The sequence below is a fragment of the Mobula birostris genome, chromosome 2 (assembly GCF_030028105.1).
Source record: "Mobula birostris isolate sMobBir1 chromosome 2, sMobBir1.hap1, whole genome shotgun sequence".
Taxonomy (NCBI): domain Eukaryota; kingdom Metazoa; phylum Chordata; class Chondrichthyes; order Myliobatiformes; family Myliobatidae; genus Mobula; species Mobula birostris.
The window spans coordinates 13,629,110-13,647,801 of record NC_092371.1 but is presented as its reverse complement, the minus strand read 5'-3'; the positions used below and the strand labels follow the sequence as shown (position 1 = coordinate 13,647,801).

Below are 18,692 nucleotides of genomic sequence, written 5' to 3'. Positions count from 1 at the left end.
CTAAGAGTACTTCAAAGTAAGTCTGTAAGTTGTAGAATCAGTGCAGAGTTGAGGTGAGTGAAGTCATCCACGTTGCTTCAGGAACCTTATGGTTGTAGCTTAATAACTGTTCCAGAACCTGGAGGAGTGAGACCCAAGGCTCCTGCCCAAAGGTGATAGCCAGAAAAGGTTTCTCGGCCTGAAACGTTGACTGTATCTCTTCCTAGAGATGCTGCCTGGCCTGCTGCATTCACCAGCAACTTTTATGTGTGTAGCGAGAAAAGGTCATGGCCTGGATGGTGGAGCTCGTCTGCCTGACTGGAACATCTCAATTTAACCTCTGCAGGATTGGAACACCTCGATTAAATCTCCGGTTAACCTTCTGTGCAGGATTGGAACACCTCGATTAAATCTCCGGTTAACCTTCTGTGCAGGATTGGAACACCTCGATTAAATCTCTGGTTAACCTTCTGTGCAGGATTGGAACACCTTGATTAAATCTCCACTTAAGCTTCTCTGCAGAATTTGAAAGCCTCGATCAGATCCCCTTAACTTTCTCTGCAGGATAAGAATGTGCCAATGAAATCTCTGCAGGATTGGAATGCCTTGATTAAATCTCTGCTTAAACTTCTCTGGGGGTTGGAAAGCCTTGATTAGATCCCCTCTTAACCTTCTGTGAGGGATTGGAACACTCCAATTATATCTCCACAACCTTCTCTGCGGATTGGAACACCCTGGTTAAATTTCCTTTCAAGTTACCCTGCTTTAAGGAAATCAGCCCTGGATATGTTTAGGAAAGGAGGAGGGCAGAAATCAGGTAACTGGACCACACTCGTACCTGAAAGACCTCGGCTGGCTTTGAGTCTGGTGCTGCTCTGCAGGTGTCTGTGCATGATGCTGCCCCTGCCACTGTGGCCACACTGAGGCTCCTCTGTAGGTCGGCCCTGGAACTGCGTGCTTGTCTGTCCTGTCTCAGCTGTAAGGAGAAGCTGACTCTTAATTAAGACTTTTATTTGTACACAACCAGTCACAGCCTGAAGAAGCACCAAATGAAATGCATCAAGATTAAAAAAACACTTCTAAATTTATTCAATTACAGACATGCACTGGAAATACTGGCATTTTAATTTAATCTCACTCTTCCTTCAGTTAGTCCTGACGAAAGGTCTCGGCCTGAAACGTCGACTGCACCTCTTCCTAGAGATGCTGCCTGGCCTGCTGCGTTCACCAGCAACTTTTATGTGTGTTGCTTGAATTTCCAGCATCTGCAGAATTCCTGTTGTTTCTATTTAATCTATTTATTTAGAGATACAGCATGGCAACAGGCCCTCTTGGCCCAACGAGCCCATTACACCAAGTGTCCAATTAACATACTAACCAGCAAGTCTTGACAGAGATGTACTAGACGATGAGGCATAGATCAAGTGGACAGCTAGAGACCTTTTCCCAGGGCGGAAATAGCTAATATGAGCGGGCATCATTTTAAGGAAAGTATAGAGGAGATGTCACAGGTAGGATTTAAAAATAAACTTTAGACAGTGATGGATTGTGGAATGGCCTGCCAGAGGTGACAGTAGAGGCAAGTTATTAGGAGCACTTAAGAAGTTCACGTGGATGATAGAAAAATGGAGGGCTCTATAGGAGGACGAGTTAGATTGATCTTGGAGTAGGTTAAAAGGTCTGCACAACATAATGGGCTGAAGGGCCTGTACTGTGCTGTAATATTCTATGTTCCATGTCTTTGGAGTGCAGGAGTAAACCATATCACCTAGAGGAGATGATCTGGGTGAATCATGTCACAGGGAGAATGCATAAACTCCTTACAGATAGAGGCAAGAATTGAACCCCGATTACTGAAATATCCACTGTATCTCAAAGGTAATAACAATAAACACTCATCCCAGGCATGATTGTGCAAGCACGTTGACGTCAGCCAGTTAGAACAGCGAGAAGAGTTTAAAAGGAGACAACTTATAGAGCGGGCGTCAAGAGTCGAGGGAGACAGAGTAGGAGCACTTTGGTTCAACGGGGCTTTGGCGATAACAGGTCGAGGCAAGGTAGGTTGCCTGTGTAGAATACAAACAGGAAGTGTGTGTGTGAGGCCGGTGTTCTGTGCTGAGTGTCAGATGTGGGAGGTCCTGAAGACTCCCAGCCTCCCGGACGGCCACATCTGCGCAGGTGTGTCCAGCTGCAGCTCCTTAGGGACCACGTTAGAGAACTGGAGATGCAGCTCGATGACCTTCGTCTGGTCAGGGAAAATGAGGAGGTGATAGATAGGAGCTATTGGCAGATAGTCACACCAAGGTCTCGGGAGACAGACAAGTAGGTAACAGTCAGGACAGGGAAGGGCAAGAGTCAGATTCTAGGGAGTATCCCTGTGGCTGTCCCCCTTAACAATAATTACTCCTGCTTGAGTACTGTTGGGGGCAGACAGCCTACCTGGGGGAAGCAACAGCGGTCGCGCCTCTGGCACAAAGTCTGACCCTGTGGCACAGAAGGGTAGGGAAAGGAAGAGAATGGCAGCCAGTGATAGGAGACTCTATAGTTAGGGGGTCAGACAGGCGATTCTGTGGACGCAGGAAAAAAACACAGATCTTAGTTTGCCTCTAGGGTGTCAGGGTCCAGGATGTTTCTGATCGCGTCCACGATATCCTGAAGTGAGAAGGAGAACAGCCAGAGGTCGTGGTACATATTGGTACCAACGAAATAGGTAGGAAAAGGAAGGAGGTCCTGAAAACAGACTACAGGGAGTTAGGAAGGAAGTTGAGAAGGTAGTAATCTCAGGACTACTGTCTGTGCCACGTGACAGTGAGTATAGGAATAGAATGAGGTGGAGGATAAATGCGTGGCTGAGGGATTGGAGCAGGGGGAAAGGATTCAGATTTCTGGATCATTGGGACCTCTTTTGGGGCAGGTATGACCTGTACAGAAAGGACAGGTTGCACTTGAATCCCGGGGGACCAATATACTGGTGGGGAGGGTTGCTTAGGCTATTGGGGAACAGTTTAAACTAGAATTGCTGGGAGGTGGGAACTGAACTGAAGAGACAGAGGAAGAAGCGGTTGGGTTACAAACAGGGAGAGCTGGGAGACAGTGCGAGAGGGAGGAAAGGCAGATGATAAAGAGGGGATGCGTTCAGATCGATGGTTCGAGATGTGTCTATTTTAATGCGAGGAGTATTATGAACAAAGCAGATGAGCTTACAGCGTAGATCAGTACTTGGACCTATGATGCTGTGGCCATTACAGAGACTTGGATGGCTCAGGAACAGGAATGGTTACTTCAAGTGCCAGGTGTTTCAGAAAGGACAGGGAGGGAGACTAAAAAAGAGGTGTGGGTGTAGTACTGCTGATCAGTGATAGTCAAGGAAGGACTGTCTATGGAGTCTCTGTGGGTGGAAGCTAGGAACAGGAAGGGGGTCAATAACTCTACTAGGTGTTTTTATAAACCACCCAGTAATAACAGTGACACCGAGGAGCAGATAGGGAGACAGATTCTGGAAAGGTGTAATAATAACAGGGTTGTTGTGGTGTGAGATTTTAATTTCCCAAATATTGATTGGCATCTCCCAAGAGTGAGGGGTTTAGATGGGGTGGAGTTTGTTAGGTGTGTTCAAGAAGGTTTCTTGACACAATATGTAGATAAGCCTACAAGAGAGGCTGTACTTGATCTGGTATTAGGAAATGAACCTGGTCAGGTGTCAGATCTCTCAGTGGGAGAGCATTTTGGAGATAGTGATCACAATTCAATCTCCCTTACCATAGCTTTGGAGAGGGATAGGAACAGAGGAGTTAGGAAAGCATTTAATTGGAGTAAGGGGAAATATGAGGCTATCAGACAGGAACTTGGAAGCACAAATTGGAAACAGATGTTCTAAGGGAAACGTACTGAAGAAATGTGGCAAATGTCAGGGGACATTTACGTGGAGTTCTGCATAGGTACGTTCCAACGAGACAGGGAAAAGATGGTAGGGTACAGGAAACATGGTGTACAAAGGCTGTTATAAATCTTGTCAAGAAGAAAAGAAGAGCTTATGAAAAGTTCAAAAAACTAGGTAATGATAGAGATCTAGAGGATTATAAGGCTAGCAGTAAGGAGCTTAAGAATGAAAGTAGAGCAAGAAGGGGCCATAAGAAGGCTTTGGCGGACAGGATTAAGGAAAACCCCAAGGCATTCTACAAGTATGTGAAGAGCAGGGGGATAAGACATGAGAGAATAGAATGTGTGTCTGGAACCGGAGGGGATAGCAGAGATACTTAACGAATACTTTGCTTCAGTATTCACTACAGGAAAGGATCTTGGCGATTATAGGGATGACTTACAGTGGACTGAAAAGCTCGAGCATGCAGATATTAAGAAAGAGAATGTGCTGGAGCTTTTGGAAAGCATCAAGTTGGATAAGTCACCGGGACCAGACGAGATATACCCCAGGCTACTGTGGGAGGCGAGGGAGGAGATTGCTGAGCCTCTGGCGATGATTTTTGCACCATCAACGGGGATGGGAGAGGTTCTGGAAGATTGGAGGGTTGTGGATATTGTTCCCTTATTCAAGAAAGGGAGTAGAGATAGCCCAGGAAATTATAGACTAGTGAGTCTTAATTCAGTGGTTGGTAAGTTGATGGAGAAGATTCTGAGAGGCAGAATTTATGAACATTTGGAGAGGCATAACATGATTAGGAATAGTCAGCATGGCTTTGTGAAAGGCAGGTCGTGCTTTACGAGCCTGAGTGAATTTTTGAAGGTGTGACTAAACATATTGATGAAGGTAGAGCAGTAGATGTAGTGTATATGGATTTCAGCAAGGCATTTGACAAGGTATCCCATGCAAGGCTTATTGAGAAAGTAAGGAGGCATGGGATCCAAGGGAACATTGCTTTGTGGATCCAGAACTGGCTTACCCACAGAAGGCAAAGAGTGGTTGTAGACAGGTCATATTCTGCATGGAGGCAGGTGACCAGTGGTGTGCTTCAGGGATCTGTTCTGGGACCCCTACTCTTTGTAATTTTTATAAATGATCTGGATGAGGAAGTGGAGGGATGGGTTAGTAAATTTCCTGATGACATAAAGGTTGGGGATGTTGTGGATAGTGTGGAGGGCTGTCACAGGTCATAGCGGGACATTGATCAGATGCAAAACTGGGTAGAGAATTGGCAGATGGAGTTCAACCCAGATACGTGTGAGGTGGTTCATTTTGGCAGGTCAAATATGATGGCAGAACATAATATTAATGGTAAGACTCTTGGCAGTGTGGAGGATCAGAGGGATCTTGGGGTCCCAATCCATAGGACACTCAAAGCCACTGCGCAGGTTGTCTCTGTGCTTAAGAAGGCACACGGTGCATTGGCCTTCATCAATCGTAGGATTAAGTTTAAGAGCTGAGAGATAATGTTGCAGCTATATAGGACCCTGGTCAGGTCCCACTTGGAGTACTGTGCTTAGTTCTGGTCACCTCACTATAGGAATGATGTAGAAACCATAGAAGGGGTGCAAAAGAGATTTACAAGGATGTTGCCTGGGTTGGGGAGCAGGCCTTATGAGAATAGGTTGAGTGAACTTGGCCTTTTCTCCTTGGAGAGACAGAGGATGAGAGGTGACCTGATAGAGGTGTACAAGATGATGAGAGGAATTGATCACGTGGATAGTCAGAGGCTTTTTCCAAGGGCTGAAATGGCTAGCACGAGAGGGCACAGTTTTAAGGTGCTTGGAAGCAGGTACAGAGGAGATGTCAGTATGTGCGTTTTTCGTACACAGAGAGTGGTGAGTGCGTGCAATGGGCTGCCGGTGACGTTGGTGGAGGCGGATATGACAGGGTCTTTTAAAAGACTCCTGGATAGGTACGTGGAGCTTAGAAAAATAGAAGGCTACGGGTAACCCTAGGTAATTTCTAAGGTAAGGACATGATTGGCACAGCTTTGTGGGCCGAAGGGCCTGAATTACGCTGTAGGTTTTCCATGTTTCTATGTTTTACTCCTGGAAGGTTAAGCTGCTGCTGTGTGTGGAGGGGAGATCAAACACAAGAGATTTTGTAGATGCTGGAAATCTTTGAGCAACACACACAAAATGTGGGAGGAACACAGCAGGTCAGGCAGCATCTCTGGAGGCCAATAAACCGTTGAGGTTTTGGGCTACCACCCTTCGTCATGACTGGAAAGGAAGGGGACAGAAGCCTGAATGTGGAGTATTTGTCCTTTGCACCCACAAAAATACAAAAGGAGTGATGGTGAACTGGCTGCTTACCGAAACCAGGGGTGCGGCTGGTGAGAGATGGGTAGGCAGTACCCCCAGCTGACGATGTGGCCACGGGACTGGCCAGGGGGCTGAAGGAAGGAGTGTTGGCTGTAAAGTTATGACCAGCACCCATTCCAAATGGAGGCGACTGAGTCTTGGCTCCCTGCGCTCCCATCTGCTGAATAAACATACGAAATGGTCACGGCTCCAAAGAGGTGATTAATAGTCAAGCAGATAAGAACATCAAAACTAGCAGCAGGAGTCAGCCATCTGGCCCATTGAGCCTACTCCGCCATTCAGTAAGATCATGGCTGATCTGTCCGTGGACTCAGCTCCACCTACCTGCCTTCTCCCCATAACCCTTAATCCCCCTGCTACTATAAAGCTTTATCTAACTGTGTCTTAAATATCCTCCACCGCGTCGCTGGGCAGAGAATTCCACAGATTCGCTGTTCCCTGGGAATAGTAGTCCCTCCTCACCTCTATACAAAGGGTCTCCGTAGCTCTAAGGCATGACTTTAAGGTGAGAAGGGCCACTCATGGGAAACTGCAGGTCTGGAAGCTCCCGAGAGACGCCTGCTACTTTCACTGTTGTTCTGCTTGACGCTGGACTTGCATGGAATCCTGAGGTAGTGGGAGTATCAGAGAGACACACAGCACAGTTTCAGGCCCTTCCGATCACTGTGTTGTGCTGAACTGATTAAGCTAGTAATCAAACACTTAATTAAACAAGTCCCTTTTGCCTATACAATGTCCATGTCCCTCCATGCTCTGCACAAACTCTGCCTAACCAGGAGGCACTTCAACACCTCGGTCATATCTGCCTCCACCACTCTGTGAGGAAAAAAAATTGCCCCATACATCTCCTTTAAACTTTCCTCCTTGCACCCTGAAGTACTGTACAATTTCAATCCTGGGAGAATGAAACCAGCTTTGTTAGTCCACACCTCCTGCAACACACACAAAATGCTGGAGGAACTCTGCAGGCAGGTAACGTCTATGGAAAAGAGCAAACAAGTCATCGTTTCAGGTTGAGACCCTTCATCAGGACTGGAGAAAATGATGAGAAATCAGTGTAAGCAGGTGAGGGTGGGAGGAGGGGAGGGAGGAAGTAGTACAGGGTGGTAGGTGACAAGTGACACCAGGAGAGGGGGAGCCTGACCTGGCCTACTAAGTTCCTGCAGCATTTTGTTTTTATTTCTTTTCCTGCAGATCTTCTCATGTTTCTGCGTCAACCTCCTGTCTAATCTATCCATGTGTACAGACTTCAGCCTCTGCAGAGAAACAACCCTAGTCTGTCCTGCTTCTCCTTATAGCACAGTCCCTCTAACCCAGGCAGCGTCCTGGTAAACACTTTCTACATCCTCTCCAAAGCTACCACATCCTTCCTGTAATGGAGGTGACCAGATGTGACATGCAATACGCAAAATGTAGACTAACTAGAGTTTTATAAAGCTATAACATTATTCTGAACTCCTGAACTCAATGCCTCAACGGATGAAGGAGAGTCTTCATTACACCTTTTGTATGCCAGACCCATTTACCCAAAGGTAGGTGCCTGAATGTGCTCTAAATAAAGTCACCTTTAATTATTTAGGGACACAGGACAGTAACTGGCTCGGCTGACCCAGCGAGCCTGCCCAATGACTGCCAATGACCAATTAACCTACTAACTGAACGCCTTTTGAATGCGGGTGAAAACCGCAGCACCCGCAGAAAACCCAAGCAGTTACGGGGAGAATGTACAAACTGCTTACAGACAGTGGTGGGAATTCACCTTGGGTTGCTGGCAATGCAATAGTGTTCCACTAACAGTTACACTACCATGCTGCTCCACAGTACAATAACCTTTGCATTTTTTGTGTTCTTTCTTATAATTAATGTTTACTCTTCTGAATGATGCTGCAAGTTTCTTATTTCATCCGTGCATGCATGGACTTGTGCATTTGACAATAAACTTTACTTTATCGACACAGTATACCCTATCTGCAACTGAACAGCACTTTTTTTTTAAATCAAGGGTGAGAGACGGGGGAGAGACTACATGTTTTTAAGAGAGATGAAAGGTCAGGCACCGCTGGATAAATACCTGTGCTGGAAACGGAGGTCGGTTTCCACTCCAGGCGTTGCCAGTGACCTGGCTGCTGGCCGACTGCCGAGAGATTTGGGCCAGGATCTGTCCCGCCGAGGCTGGCTGTGGCACCACGTTCACGGAGGGAGTGAGTCCAGCGCTGCTGGCACGACAGAGGGAAGGAACAAAGGAGGACATCAGCAGCTTCTCAGTACAAGCAGAGTACCAGATCATTTAACTACTGTGGGGAGCAAAACCTCATGCGTACACCTGTCTCATGTTACAGTGATCGACCATTTGCCCCCCACCCTTCCGGTTCTGGTTGCTCTCCTGTAGGAGGGATGTCAGCCTATGCTAAATATTACTGGCACAGGTGGGCTTGGGTTACAAAGAGAGACTGGGACCACATTTCCTGAAGTATAGGAAGCTGAGGGGGAATACAATGCAGGTTTCTACAGTACAATTATGAAAAGACTGGCCACAGTCATTCTCCCAAGGCTGAGGCATCTAAAACTAGAGGACACAAGTTTAAGGTAAATGAATGTGTGGCTGAAGAACTGGTGCAGGGGGCAGGGATTCAGATTTATGAATCATTGGGACCTCTTCTGGGCAAGGTATGACCTGCACAAAAGGGATGGGTTACACCTGAACTCAAGGAAGTTCAGTACCCTTGCAGGCAAGTTGACCAGAGTTGTTCAGGTGTGTTCAAACTAATTTGGCTGGGGAATGGGAAATGGAGTGATAGTGCTGAAGATGAGTTAGTTGGTTTCCAAACAGAGGCAATGTGTAGCGAGACTTCTAGCAAGGAGAGGCTGATGTTGGGGCAAAATTGCTGCCAACAGGATGAGTTGCAACATAAAAGGTGAACAAAATCAAAAAGGGTGAATACAGTGTGTTATATTTGAATGTGCACAGTATATGGAATAAGGTGGATAAACCTACAGCACAGTTACAGATTGGCATGTGTGATGTCATGGGTATCACTGAATCATGGCTGAAAGAAGATTATAGCTGGGAGCTTAATGTCCAAGGACACACATTGTATCAAAAGGACAGGCAGGAAGGCAGAGGGGGTGGCGTTCCTCTGTTGGTCAAAAATGAAATCAAATCATTAGAAAGAGGTGACACAGGGTCAGAAGTTGTTGAATCTTTGCGGACAGAGCTAAGGTACTGCAAGGGTTAAAAAAAAACCCTGATGGGAGTTGAGCACAAACCCCCAAACAGCAGTAAGGATGTGGCCTACAAATTACAATGGGAGATAGAAAATGCATGCCAAAAAGGCAATGTTACAATAGTTGTGGGGGACTTCAATATGCAGGTAGATTGGGAAAAATCAGATTGGTGCTAGATTACAGGAGGGGGAATTCTAGAGTGTATACAAGATGGCTTTTTAGAGCAGCTCGTCATCGCACCATCTAGGAAATCAGCTAGTCTGGATTGGGTGTTGTGCAATGAACCAGAATTGATTAGAGATCTTAAGGTAAAAGAACCCTTAGGGGAAAGTGATTCTAATATGATTGAATTCACCGTGCAATTTGAGAAACCGAAGCTAAGTCAGATGTACCACTATTACAGTGGAGTAAAAGGAACTACAGAGACACGAGAGAGGAGTTGGCCAGAACTGATTGGAAAAGAACACTGGCAGGGATGACAGCAGAGCAGCAATAGCTGGAATTTCTGGAAGCAAAACAAGAGAAGTCAAAGCCAACATAAAAGCCAGAGGGCATATAATAGAGCAAAAAAAAAGTGGGAAGTTCGAGGATTGGGAAGATTGTTTTAAAAAAACCAGTAGAAGGCAACCAAGGAAGTCATTAAAGCAAAGATGGAGTACAAAAGTAAGCGAGTCAATAACATTAAAGAGGATACCAAAAGTTTCTTCAGATACATAAAGTGTAAGAGAGGCAAGAGTGGAAATTGGAATGATGGAAAACAATGCTGGAGAGGTAGTAATGGGCGACAAGGAAATAGTGGACAAACTGAATAAATATTTTGCAGCAGACTTCACAGTGGAAGACACCAGCAGTATCGTGGAAGTTCCAGGGGTCAGGGGTCATGAAAGGTACATAGTTACCATTATTAGGAAGAAAGTTCCTGGGAAACTGAAAGGTCTGAAGGTAGATAAGTCACCTGGACCAGATGGTGTACACCCCAGAGTTCTGAAAGAGGTGGCTGAAGACACTGTGGATGCATTAATAATGATCTTTCAAGAATCACTAGATCCTGGAATGGTTCTGGAAGGCTAGAAAATTGCAAATATCACTCCACTCTTCAAGAAAGGAGAGAGGCAGAAGAAAGGAAATTATAGGCCAGATAATCTGACCTCAGTGGCTGGGAGAACGTTGAGAATCGTTGGTTGAGGATGTAGTTTTGGGGTACTCGGAGACACATGATAAAATAGGCCACAGTCAGCATGGTTTCCTCAAGAGAAAACCTTGCTTGACAAATCTGTTTAAATTCTTTGAAGAAATAACAAGCAGGATAGACAAAGAAGTATCGGTTAATGTTGACATTGGATTTTCAGGCCTTTGACAAGGTACCACACGAGGCGGCCCATGGTATTACAGAAAAGATTCCAAGATGGATAAAGCAGTGGCTGATAGAGTGGAATAAAGGGAGCCTTTCTGGTTGGCTGCCAGTGACTAGTGGTGTTCCACAGGGGTCTGTGTTGGGACCAATCCTTTTTACACTATACATCAATGATTTAGATCATGGAATTGATGGCTTTGTTGCAAACTGTGCAAATGGTATAAAGATAGGTGGAGGGGCAGGTAGTTTTGAGGAAATAGAGAGGCTACAGAAAGACAAGATAGATTAGGAGAATGGGCAAAGAAGTGGCAGATGGAATACAGTACTGGGAAGTATATGGTCATGCACTTTGGTAGAAGAAATGAAAGGGTTGACTATTTTCTAAATGGAGAGAAAATACAAACAACTGAGGTGCAAAGGGACTTGAGAGGCCTTGTGCAGGATTCCCTAAGGTTAGTTTGCAGGTTGAGTCTATGGTGAGGAAAGCAAATACAATGTTAACATTTATTTTAAGAGGATTAGAATATTAAAGCAAAGATGTAATGTTGAGACATTATAAAGCACTGATGAGGCCTCACTTGTGTTGTGTTGTGTCTGTGGTGGCCAGTGCTATCATGTTTGCTGTTGTGTGCTAGGGCAGCAGGCTGAGGGTAGCAGACACCAACAGAATCAACAAACTCATTCCTAAGGCCAGTGATGTTGTGGGGATGGAACTGGACTCTCTCATGGTGGTGTCTGAAAAGAGGATGCTGTCTAAGTTGCATGCCATCTTGGTCAATGTCTCCCATCCACTACATAATGTACTGGTTAGGCACAGGAGTACATTCAGCCAGAGACTCATTCCACCGAGATGCAACACAGAGCGTCATAGGAAGTCATTCCTGCCTGTGGCCATCAAACTTTACAACTCCTCCCTTGGAGGGTCAGACACCCTGAGCCAATAAGGCTGGTCCTGGACTTATTACCTGGCATAATTTACATATTACTATTTAAGGTGCAACTGTAATGAAAACCAATTTCCCCCAGGATCAATAAAGTATGACTACGACTATAATAGTTTTGAGCCCCTTATCTTAGAAAGGATGTGCTGAAACTAGAGAATGTTCAAAGGAAGTTCACAAAAATGATTCCAAGACTGAATGGCATGTCATATGAAGAGAATTTGATGGCTCTGGGCCTGTATTCACTAGAATTCAGAAGAATGAGGGGTGACCTCATTGAAATCTATCAAATGGTGAAAGCTCTTGATAGAGTGAACTGGACAGAATGTTTCCTATGGTGGGAAAGTCTAAGACCAGACGACACAGCTTTAGGATAGAGGGGCATCCTTTTAGAACGGAGATGAGGAGGAAGTTCTTCAGCCAGAGAATAGTGACTCTGTTGAATTCGTTGACAGCTGTGGCGGCCAAGTGTTTATGTATATTTAAGGCAGAGATTGATAAGATACTTGTTTGGTCAGGGCATGAAGGGATACAGGGAGAAGGCAGGAGATTCTCGATGGGCCAAATGGCCTAATTCTGCTCTTATATCTTATGGAGAAAGATTTAAAATGGATGCAAGAGGAAGTTATTCACCCAGAGGATATATGGAACATGGTAGTAGGTTAAAGGTGGCAGAATAGAACGCAGACACGGTACAGTATCAAGCTGAACCAAACCTTTGAGAGTCAGACTACCCTTTGTGCAGCCTTTCGAGCGTAGAAGTTCGATAAGGCAAGAGTCATGATGACAAGCAGACAGAGTGTGCAGGCATAGCGCAGTCATCCAGGCAGAAGACTGCTCTTGAAAACCAAACTCTGGTACAGCCTTTCAGTTCAAGCCTGGGAACCAAGGTCACCTAGCATACTGAGAAAAGGTCAAGATGTGAACAAAAGATTCTAGGGCAACACCTACTATTGGACAGTTATTTTACTAATCTCAAGTACTATTGCCTTTAACAAGGAGATTTAATTGGTTATTAGTCACTGAAATATGAATTATGATTGGTACTTAAATATGCACAAATGCACCAAATTTCTATTGGACTGTATACAACTAGCCCATTTTTGTATAAAAATGGCATTTCTTTGTGACAGGATCTAAACTATTCTTCTTATGCACAAGTAATTAAAAAAGAGTATTTGAGGAACAAGTCCAGTTAATTGTTGATAATGTCAGTTTTGGGTTTTGGTGGCTGGGGTACTCTAACCTGAGAGGGCAAATGTACCTGAAGTTCTGCGCTGGACGGTTTGATGGGAAGGAGGAACCCTGTTGGTAGATCTGCTGGTTTGCAGCTGCTGGGGTGGATGACATTGCCTTGTTTTGGTCAGCTGCAAAATAAGTAACAAAAAAGAAAATTAGCCCCCATTTACATTACAGAAACTTCCACTATATTTTAAATTACTAAACAGAGCTGAAAGACTGAACTGATGCTTATATAAAACTTCAGGGGACACCAGAAAGATTAACAAGTTAAATAGTTCTGTCATAGTCATAGATTCAGACAGAATGGGAATAGGCCCCTTGCGGCAAACTTCATAAGACACGGGATGAATTGGGCCATTCAGCCCATCAAATCTGCTCTGCCATTCCATCATGGCTGACTAATGATCCCCTCATTCCCATTCTTTGGCCTTCTCCCCGTAATCTTTGACACGCTTACTAATCAAGAACCTATCAACCTCTGTTTTAAATATCACCAATAACTTGGCCTCCACAGATATACCACCCCCTGGCTAAAGAAATTTCCCCTCGTCTCTGTTCAAAGGAGACATTCCCCAATTCTGAGGCTGTGTGCTTGATTCTTTTTGGCCCACACCAAGAGTAACTGACGGTGGCCAACAGGCCAACCTTTGGGATGCAAGGACAAAATAGGAAGCCCCATGAACTGCGTAAAGACAGGACCAGAGGTCAGAAGTGAACACACTGCCCCACAACTTGCAGAAGAGCATTGTCATTGGCAACAAACAGTAACACACAAAAAAAGAGGAAAAAGTATTCAGCCCCCACAACCCTTTTCACATTCAACATCTAATTTTCTAATTTAAAATTTATTGAAGTGCTTCATGTCAAATCAAAAGAAAAATTCCAAAACCTGTCAAAAATTTACTGAAAATTAAAAACCAAAATTGAGGCTGAAGAAGTATTCATCCACTTTGTAATTACTACGCTAACCTTCCTCAGGTGCAGCACTGTATATTACTTTACCAACTCACCCAATTCATTGATGTAGAAAATTGGAGGATTACCTGTTTACAATTACTACACAAGAATAAATACTCTCTCTCTGTAAGGTCCGACACCAACAGACCAAACCAAACTGAAGACAAAGGGGCATTCAAGACAAGTCAGGGAAATGATAAATCTCAAGACCATCTCAAAGACACTGATCATACCTTGGAGCTCAGTGCAGTCCATTGTGAAAAAGTTGAAAAAAATATGAAACCACAGCCACACCGTGGTCAGGCCACCCTTCTAAATTTAGTCACTGAGGAATGGCACTTGTAAGAGAGGCTGCTGTGATGCGAATATTCACTCTGAGTGAGCTGCAGAAGTCAGTGTCTGCAACTGGAGATGGAAAAAAAATCTCGAAGGCCTTGCACATAAAGGGTATTTATAGAAGAGTGGCAAGAAAGAAGCCCTGTCTTAAAAAGGTATATCCTTGCCCATAAACACATTGCAAAGCATCAGTAAGAAGATACTGTAAAGGTGTGGAAGAAGGTCTTGTGGTCAGATGAGACTAAAGTGGAACTTTATGGCCTCAACAATAAACAGTATATGTGGTGTAAATCTAATACTGCACATCAGCAAGGTAACGCCATCCCTACTGTAAAGTATGGTGGGGCAAGCATCATGCTATTGGGATGCTTTTCAGCATCAGGGACTGGAAACTGGTTGAATGATGGGAAAATGAATGCTGCTAAATACAGAGAGATCCTGCATAAAAACCTGCTAGCCTCTGCTAGAAAGTTTAACCTGGGAAGAAAGTTTGCCTTTCAGCAGGAAAATGACCCAAAGCACACTGCCAGAGCAACCATGGAGTGGCTTCAAATGAAGAAAATTGATGTCCTTGAGCGGCCCAGTCAGAGTCCTGACCTTAACCCATTCGAACATTTCTGGCAAGACCTCAAAATAGCTGCCCACCGCCCCTCCCCAACTAATCTGGCACACAGCTTGAGCAATTTTGCAAGGGGGAATGGACATAACTTGCTCCATCACATTGTGCAAAGCTAACAGAGACTTATCCAAAAAGACTACTGTGAGAGCAGTTCAACATAGTACTGAGAAAAGGGGGTGAACATTTTTGAACTGCTGACATTTCAGTTTTTAATACTTTACAATTTTCCCTGTTTTTTCTGTGGAAAACAAAAAGGAGCATGTGATTCACAAATAAAAATTCTCAATGAAATCGATCAAAATCCCTGATTGTAAAACTCGCTTAGGTGAACGAAAGGTTGGGAGCTGAATACTTTCACAAGGCACTGTATGAATAAACTGCTGACATTTTGGGCTGAGACCCTTCATCAGGATATTAGTAACAAACAGGACAGAGGAATCTACATTTTCACCAACTTGAGCTCAGACTGCTATGATTTGGAATCAAGACGCTCACTTGCCTGAGGCGATGCCAGAGTAGATCTCAGCATATCGAGTGTCCGTCTCCCTGCTGTAGAGCGGCTCCGTTTTGCTGATGGGCTTTGTGTGTTCTGTAGCAGGAGTCTGCACACCAACCTACAATATCAATTGGTTCATAGACAGAGATTGGGCGGGGGGGGGGAAACAAAGGACAACATAGAAGAGTGGGTAAGGTGGAAGGGAGTTGGGAAAGACAAGAGGTTATGGGGGGGAGAGGGATACTATAACCCATTGTTACGTAGTCACAGACCCATCCCCATTAGCACCGTACCCCAATGTTAAACACAGACCTAACTCCACTACTGTATAGCTATGTTACAGTCATGGATGTATCCCAACCGGGACTGTACCCCGGTGTTATACAGTGACAGACCTGTCCCCACCAGTACTGTACCCCGGTGTTATACAGTGACAGACCTGTCCCCACCAGTACTGTACCCTGGTGTTATACAGTGACAGACCTGTCCCCACCAGTACTGTACCCCAGTGTTATACGGCGACAGACCCATTCCCAAAAGCAAGCATATACTGCGGAGGTGGGTAGAACTTTGCAGAGAAACACACATTAAAGTATGAATTAACAATTTTCCACGTTACCTGTGAGTGATCATAGGCAAGCTCTTCTTGTCCTGTAAGGGCAGGCGTCTGCTGCAAATGCCTATGGAGGAAATTCAACATCACACGTAAATTAAGTGGAATAAAAGGTGCAGGCGATGTTAGGTTGTGCAACAGGCTTTCGATAGTATTCAACCAAATGGTGTTATCTAACTCAAATTCAGGAAATCTGAAAACAATGGAAACACTTAAAGTTATCAAAGTACATGCATGTCACCATATACAACATAGAACATAGAATAGTACAGCACATTACAGGCCTTTCAGCCCACATGGTTGTGCCGACCCTCAAACCCTGCCTCCCACGTAAACCCCCACCTTAAATTCCTCCATATACCTGTCTAGTAGTCTCTTAAACTTCACTAGTGTATCTGCCTCCACCACTGACTCAGGCAGTGCATTCCACGCACCAACCACTCTCTGAGTAAAAAACCTTCCCCTAATATCCCCCTTGAACTTCCCACCCCTTACCTTAAAGCCATGTCCTCTTGTATTGAGCAGTGGTGCCCTGGGGAAGAGGTGCTGGCTATCCACTCTATCTATTCCTCCTAATATCTTGTACACCTCTATCATGTCTCCTCTCATCTTCCTTCTCTCCAAAGAGTGAAGCCCTAGCGCCCTTAACCTCTGATCATAATGCATACTCTCTAAACCAGGCAGCATCCTGGTAAATCTCCTCTGTACCCTTTCCAATGCTTCCACATCCTTCCTACAGTGAGGCGACCAGAACTGGACACAGTGCTCCAAGTGTGGCCTAACCAGAATTTTATAGAGCATCATCATTACATCGCGACTCTTAAACTCTATCCCTCAACTTATGAAAGCTAACACCCCATAAGCTTTCTTAACTACCCTATCCACCTGTGAGTAACTTTCAGGGATCTGTGGACATGTACCCCCAGATCCCTCTACTCCTCCACACTACCAAGAATCCTGCCATTTACTTTGTACTCTGCCTTGGAGTTTGTTCTTCCAAAGTGTACCACCTCACACTTCTCCGGATTGAACTCCATCTGCCACTTCTCAGCCCACTTCTGCATCCTATCAATGTCTCTCTGCAATCTTTGACAATCCTCTACACTATCTACAACACCACCAACCTTTGTGTCATCTGCAAACTTGCCAACCCACCCTTCTACCCCTACATCCAGGTCGTTAATAAAAATCACAAAAAGTAGAGGTCCCAAAACATATCCTTGTGGGATACCACTAGTCACAATCCTCCAATCTGAATGTACCCTCTCCACCACGACCCTCTGCCTTCTGCAGGCAAGCCAATTCTGAATCTACCTGGCCAAACTTCCCTGGATCCCATGCCTTTTGACTTTCTGAATAAGCCTACCGTGTGGAACCTTGTCAAATGCCTTAGCAAAATCCATATAGATCACATCCACTGCACTACTCTCATCTGTATGCCTGGTCACCTCCTCAAAGAACTCTATCAGGCTTGTTAGACACGATCTGCCCTTCACAAAGCCATGCTGACTGTCCCTGATCAGACCATGATTCTCTAAATGCCCAGAGATCCTATCTTTAAGTATCTTTTCCAACAGTTTTCCCACCACAGACATAAGGCTCACTGGTCTATAATTACCCGGACTATCCCTACTACCTTTTTTGAACAAGGGGACAACATTCGCCTCCCTCCAATCCTCTGGTATCATTCCCATAGACAATGAGGACATAAAGATTCTAGCCAGAGGCTCAGCAATCTCTTCCCTCGCCTCGTGAAGCAGCCTGGGGAATATCCCGTCAGGCCCCGGGGACTTATCCGTCCTAATGTATTTTAACAACTCCAACACCTCCTCTCCCTTAATATCAACATGCTTCAAAACATCAACCTCACTCATATTGTCCTCACCGTCATCAAGTTCCCTCTCATTGGTGAATACCGAAGAGAAGTATTCATGGAGGACCTCACTCACTTCCACAGCCTCGAGGCACATCTTCCCACCTTCATCTCTAATCGATCCTACCTTCACTCCTGTCATCCTTCTGTTCTTCACATAATTGAAGAATGCCTTGGGGTTTTCCTTTACCCTATTCGCCAAGGCCTTCTCATGCCCCCTTCTTGCTCTTCTCAGCCCCTTCTTAAGCTCCTTTCTTGCTATCCTGTATTCCTCAATAGACCCATCTGATCCTTGCTTCCTAAACATCATGTATGCTGCCTTCTTCCACCTGACTAGATTTTCCACCTCACTTGTCACCCATGGTTCCTTCACCCTACCATTCTTTATCTTCCTCACCGGGACAAATTTATCTCTAACATCCTGCAAGAGATCCCTAAACATCGACCACATGTCCACAGTACATTTCCCTGCAAAAACATCATCCCAATTCATACCCGCATTCTAGCCTTATAGCCTCATAATTTGCCCTTCCCCAATTAAAACTTTTCCTGTCCTCTCTGATTCTATCCTTTTCCATGATAATGCTGAAGGCCAGGGAGTGGTGGTCACTGCAGACATCCCACCCTGCAAAAACTCATTTCAGGGAGATAGCACCCCCACCCACCGCAACCCCATATCCCACCCCACCCCCTGTCGACCTACAAGGGTGCATGTATATGGGACATTTGATTATGAAAGAACACAACAGTTTATTTGACACATATTGAAACTGTTTACACACACACACACACACTATATATATAATATATA

The 18,692-nt window shown here is 44.9% G+C and overlaps 1 protein-coding gene across 4 annotated transcripts in view; it reads right to left on the bottom strand.

Moving 5' to 3' along the window:
* LOC140212568 (aryl hydrocarbon receptor nuclear translocator-like) overlaps positions 1 to 18,692 on the bottom strand; it is a 79,987-nt gene that overhangs the window by 2,798 nt on the left and 58,497 nt on the right. The window contains exons 14-18 of one of the 4 annotated variants that reach the window (XM_072283555.1): positions 16,015 to 16,075; positions 15,399 to 15,513; positions 13,010 to 13,112; positions 8,297 to 8,441; positions 6,217 to 6,382 (exon numbers count right to left, since the gene is read on the bottom strand). In XM_072283555.1, coding sequence (XP_072139656.1) covers positions 6,217 to 6,382; positions 8,297 to 8,441; positions 13,010 to 13,112; positions 15,399 to 15,513; positions 16,015 to 16,075 — 590 coding nt within the window. Of the gene's footprint in view, positions 1 to 6,216; positions 6,386 to 8,296; positions 8,442 to 13,009; positions 13,113 to 15,398; positions 15,514 to 16,014; positions 16,076 to 18,692 lie in introns of all 4 variants that reach the window. The other 3 variants (XM_072283560.1, XM_072283538.1, XM_072283545.1) reach the window with 3 other exon arrangements.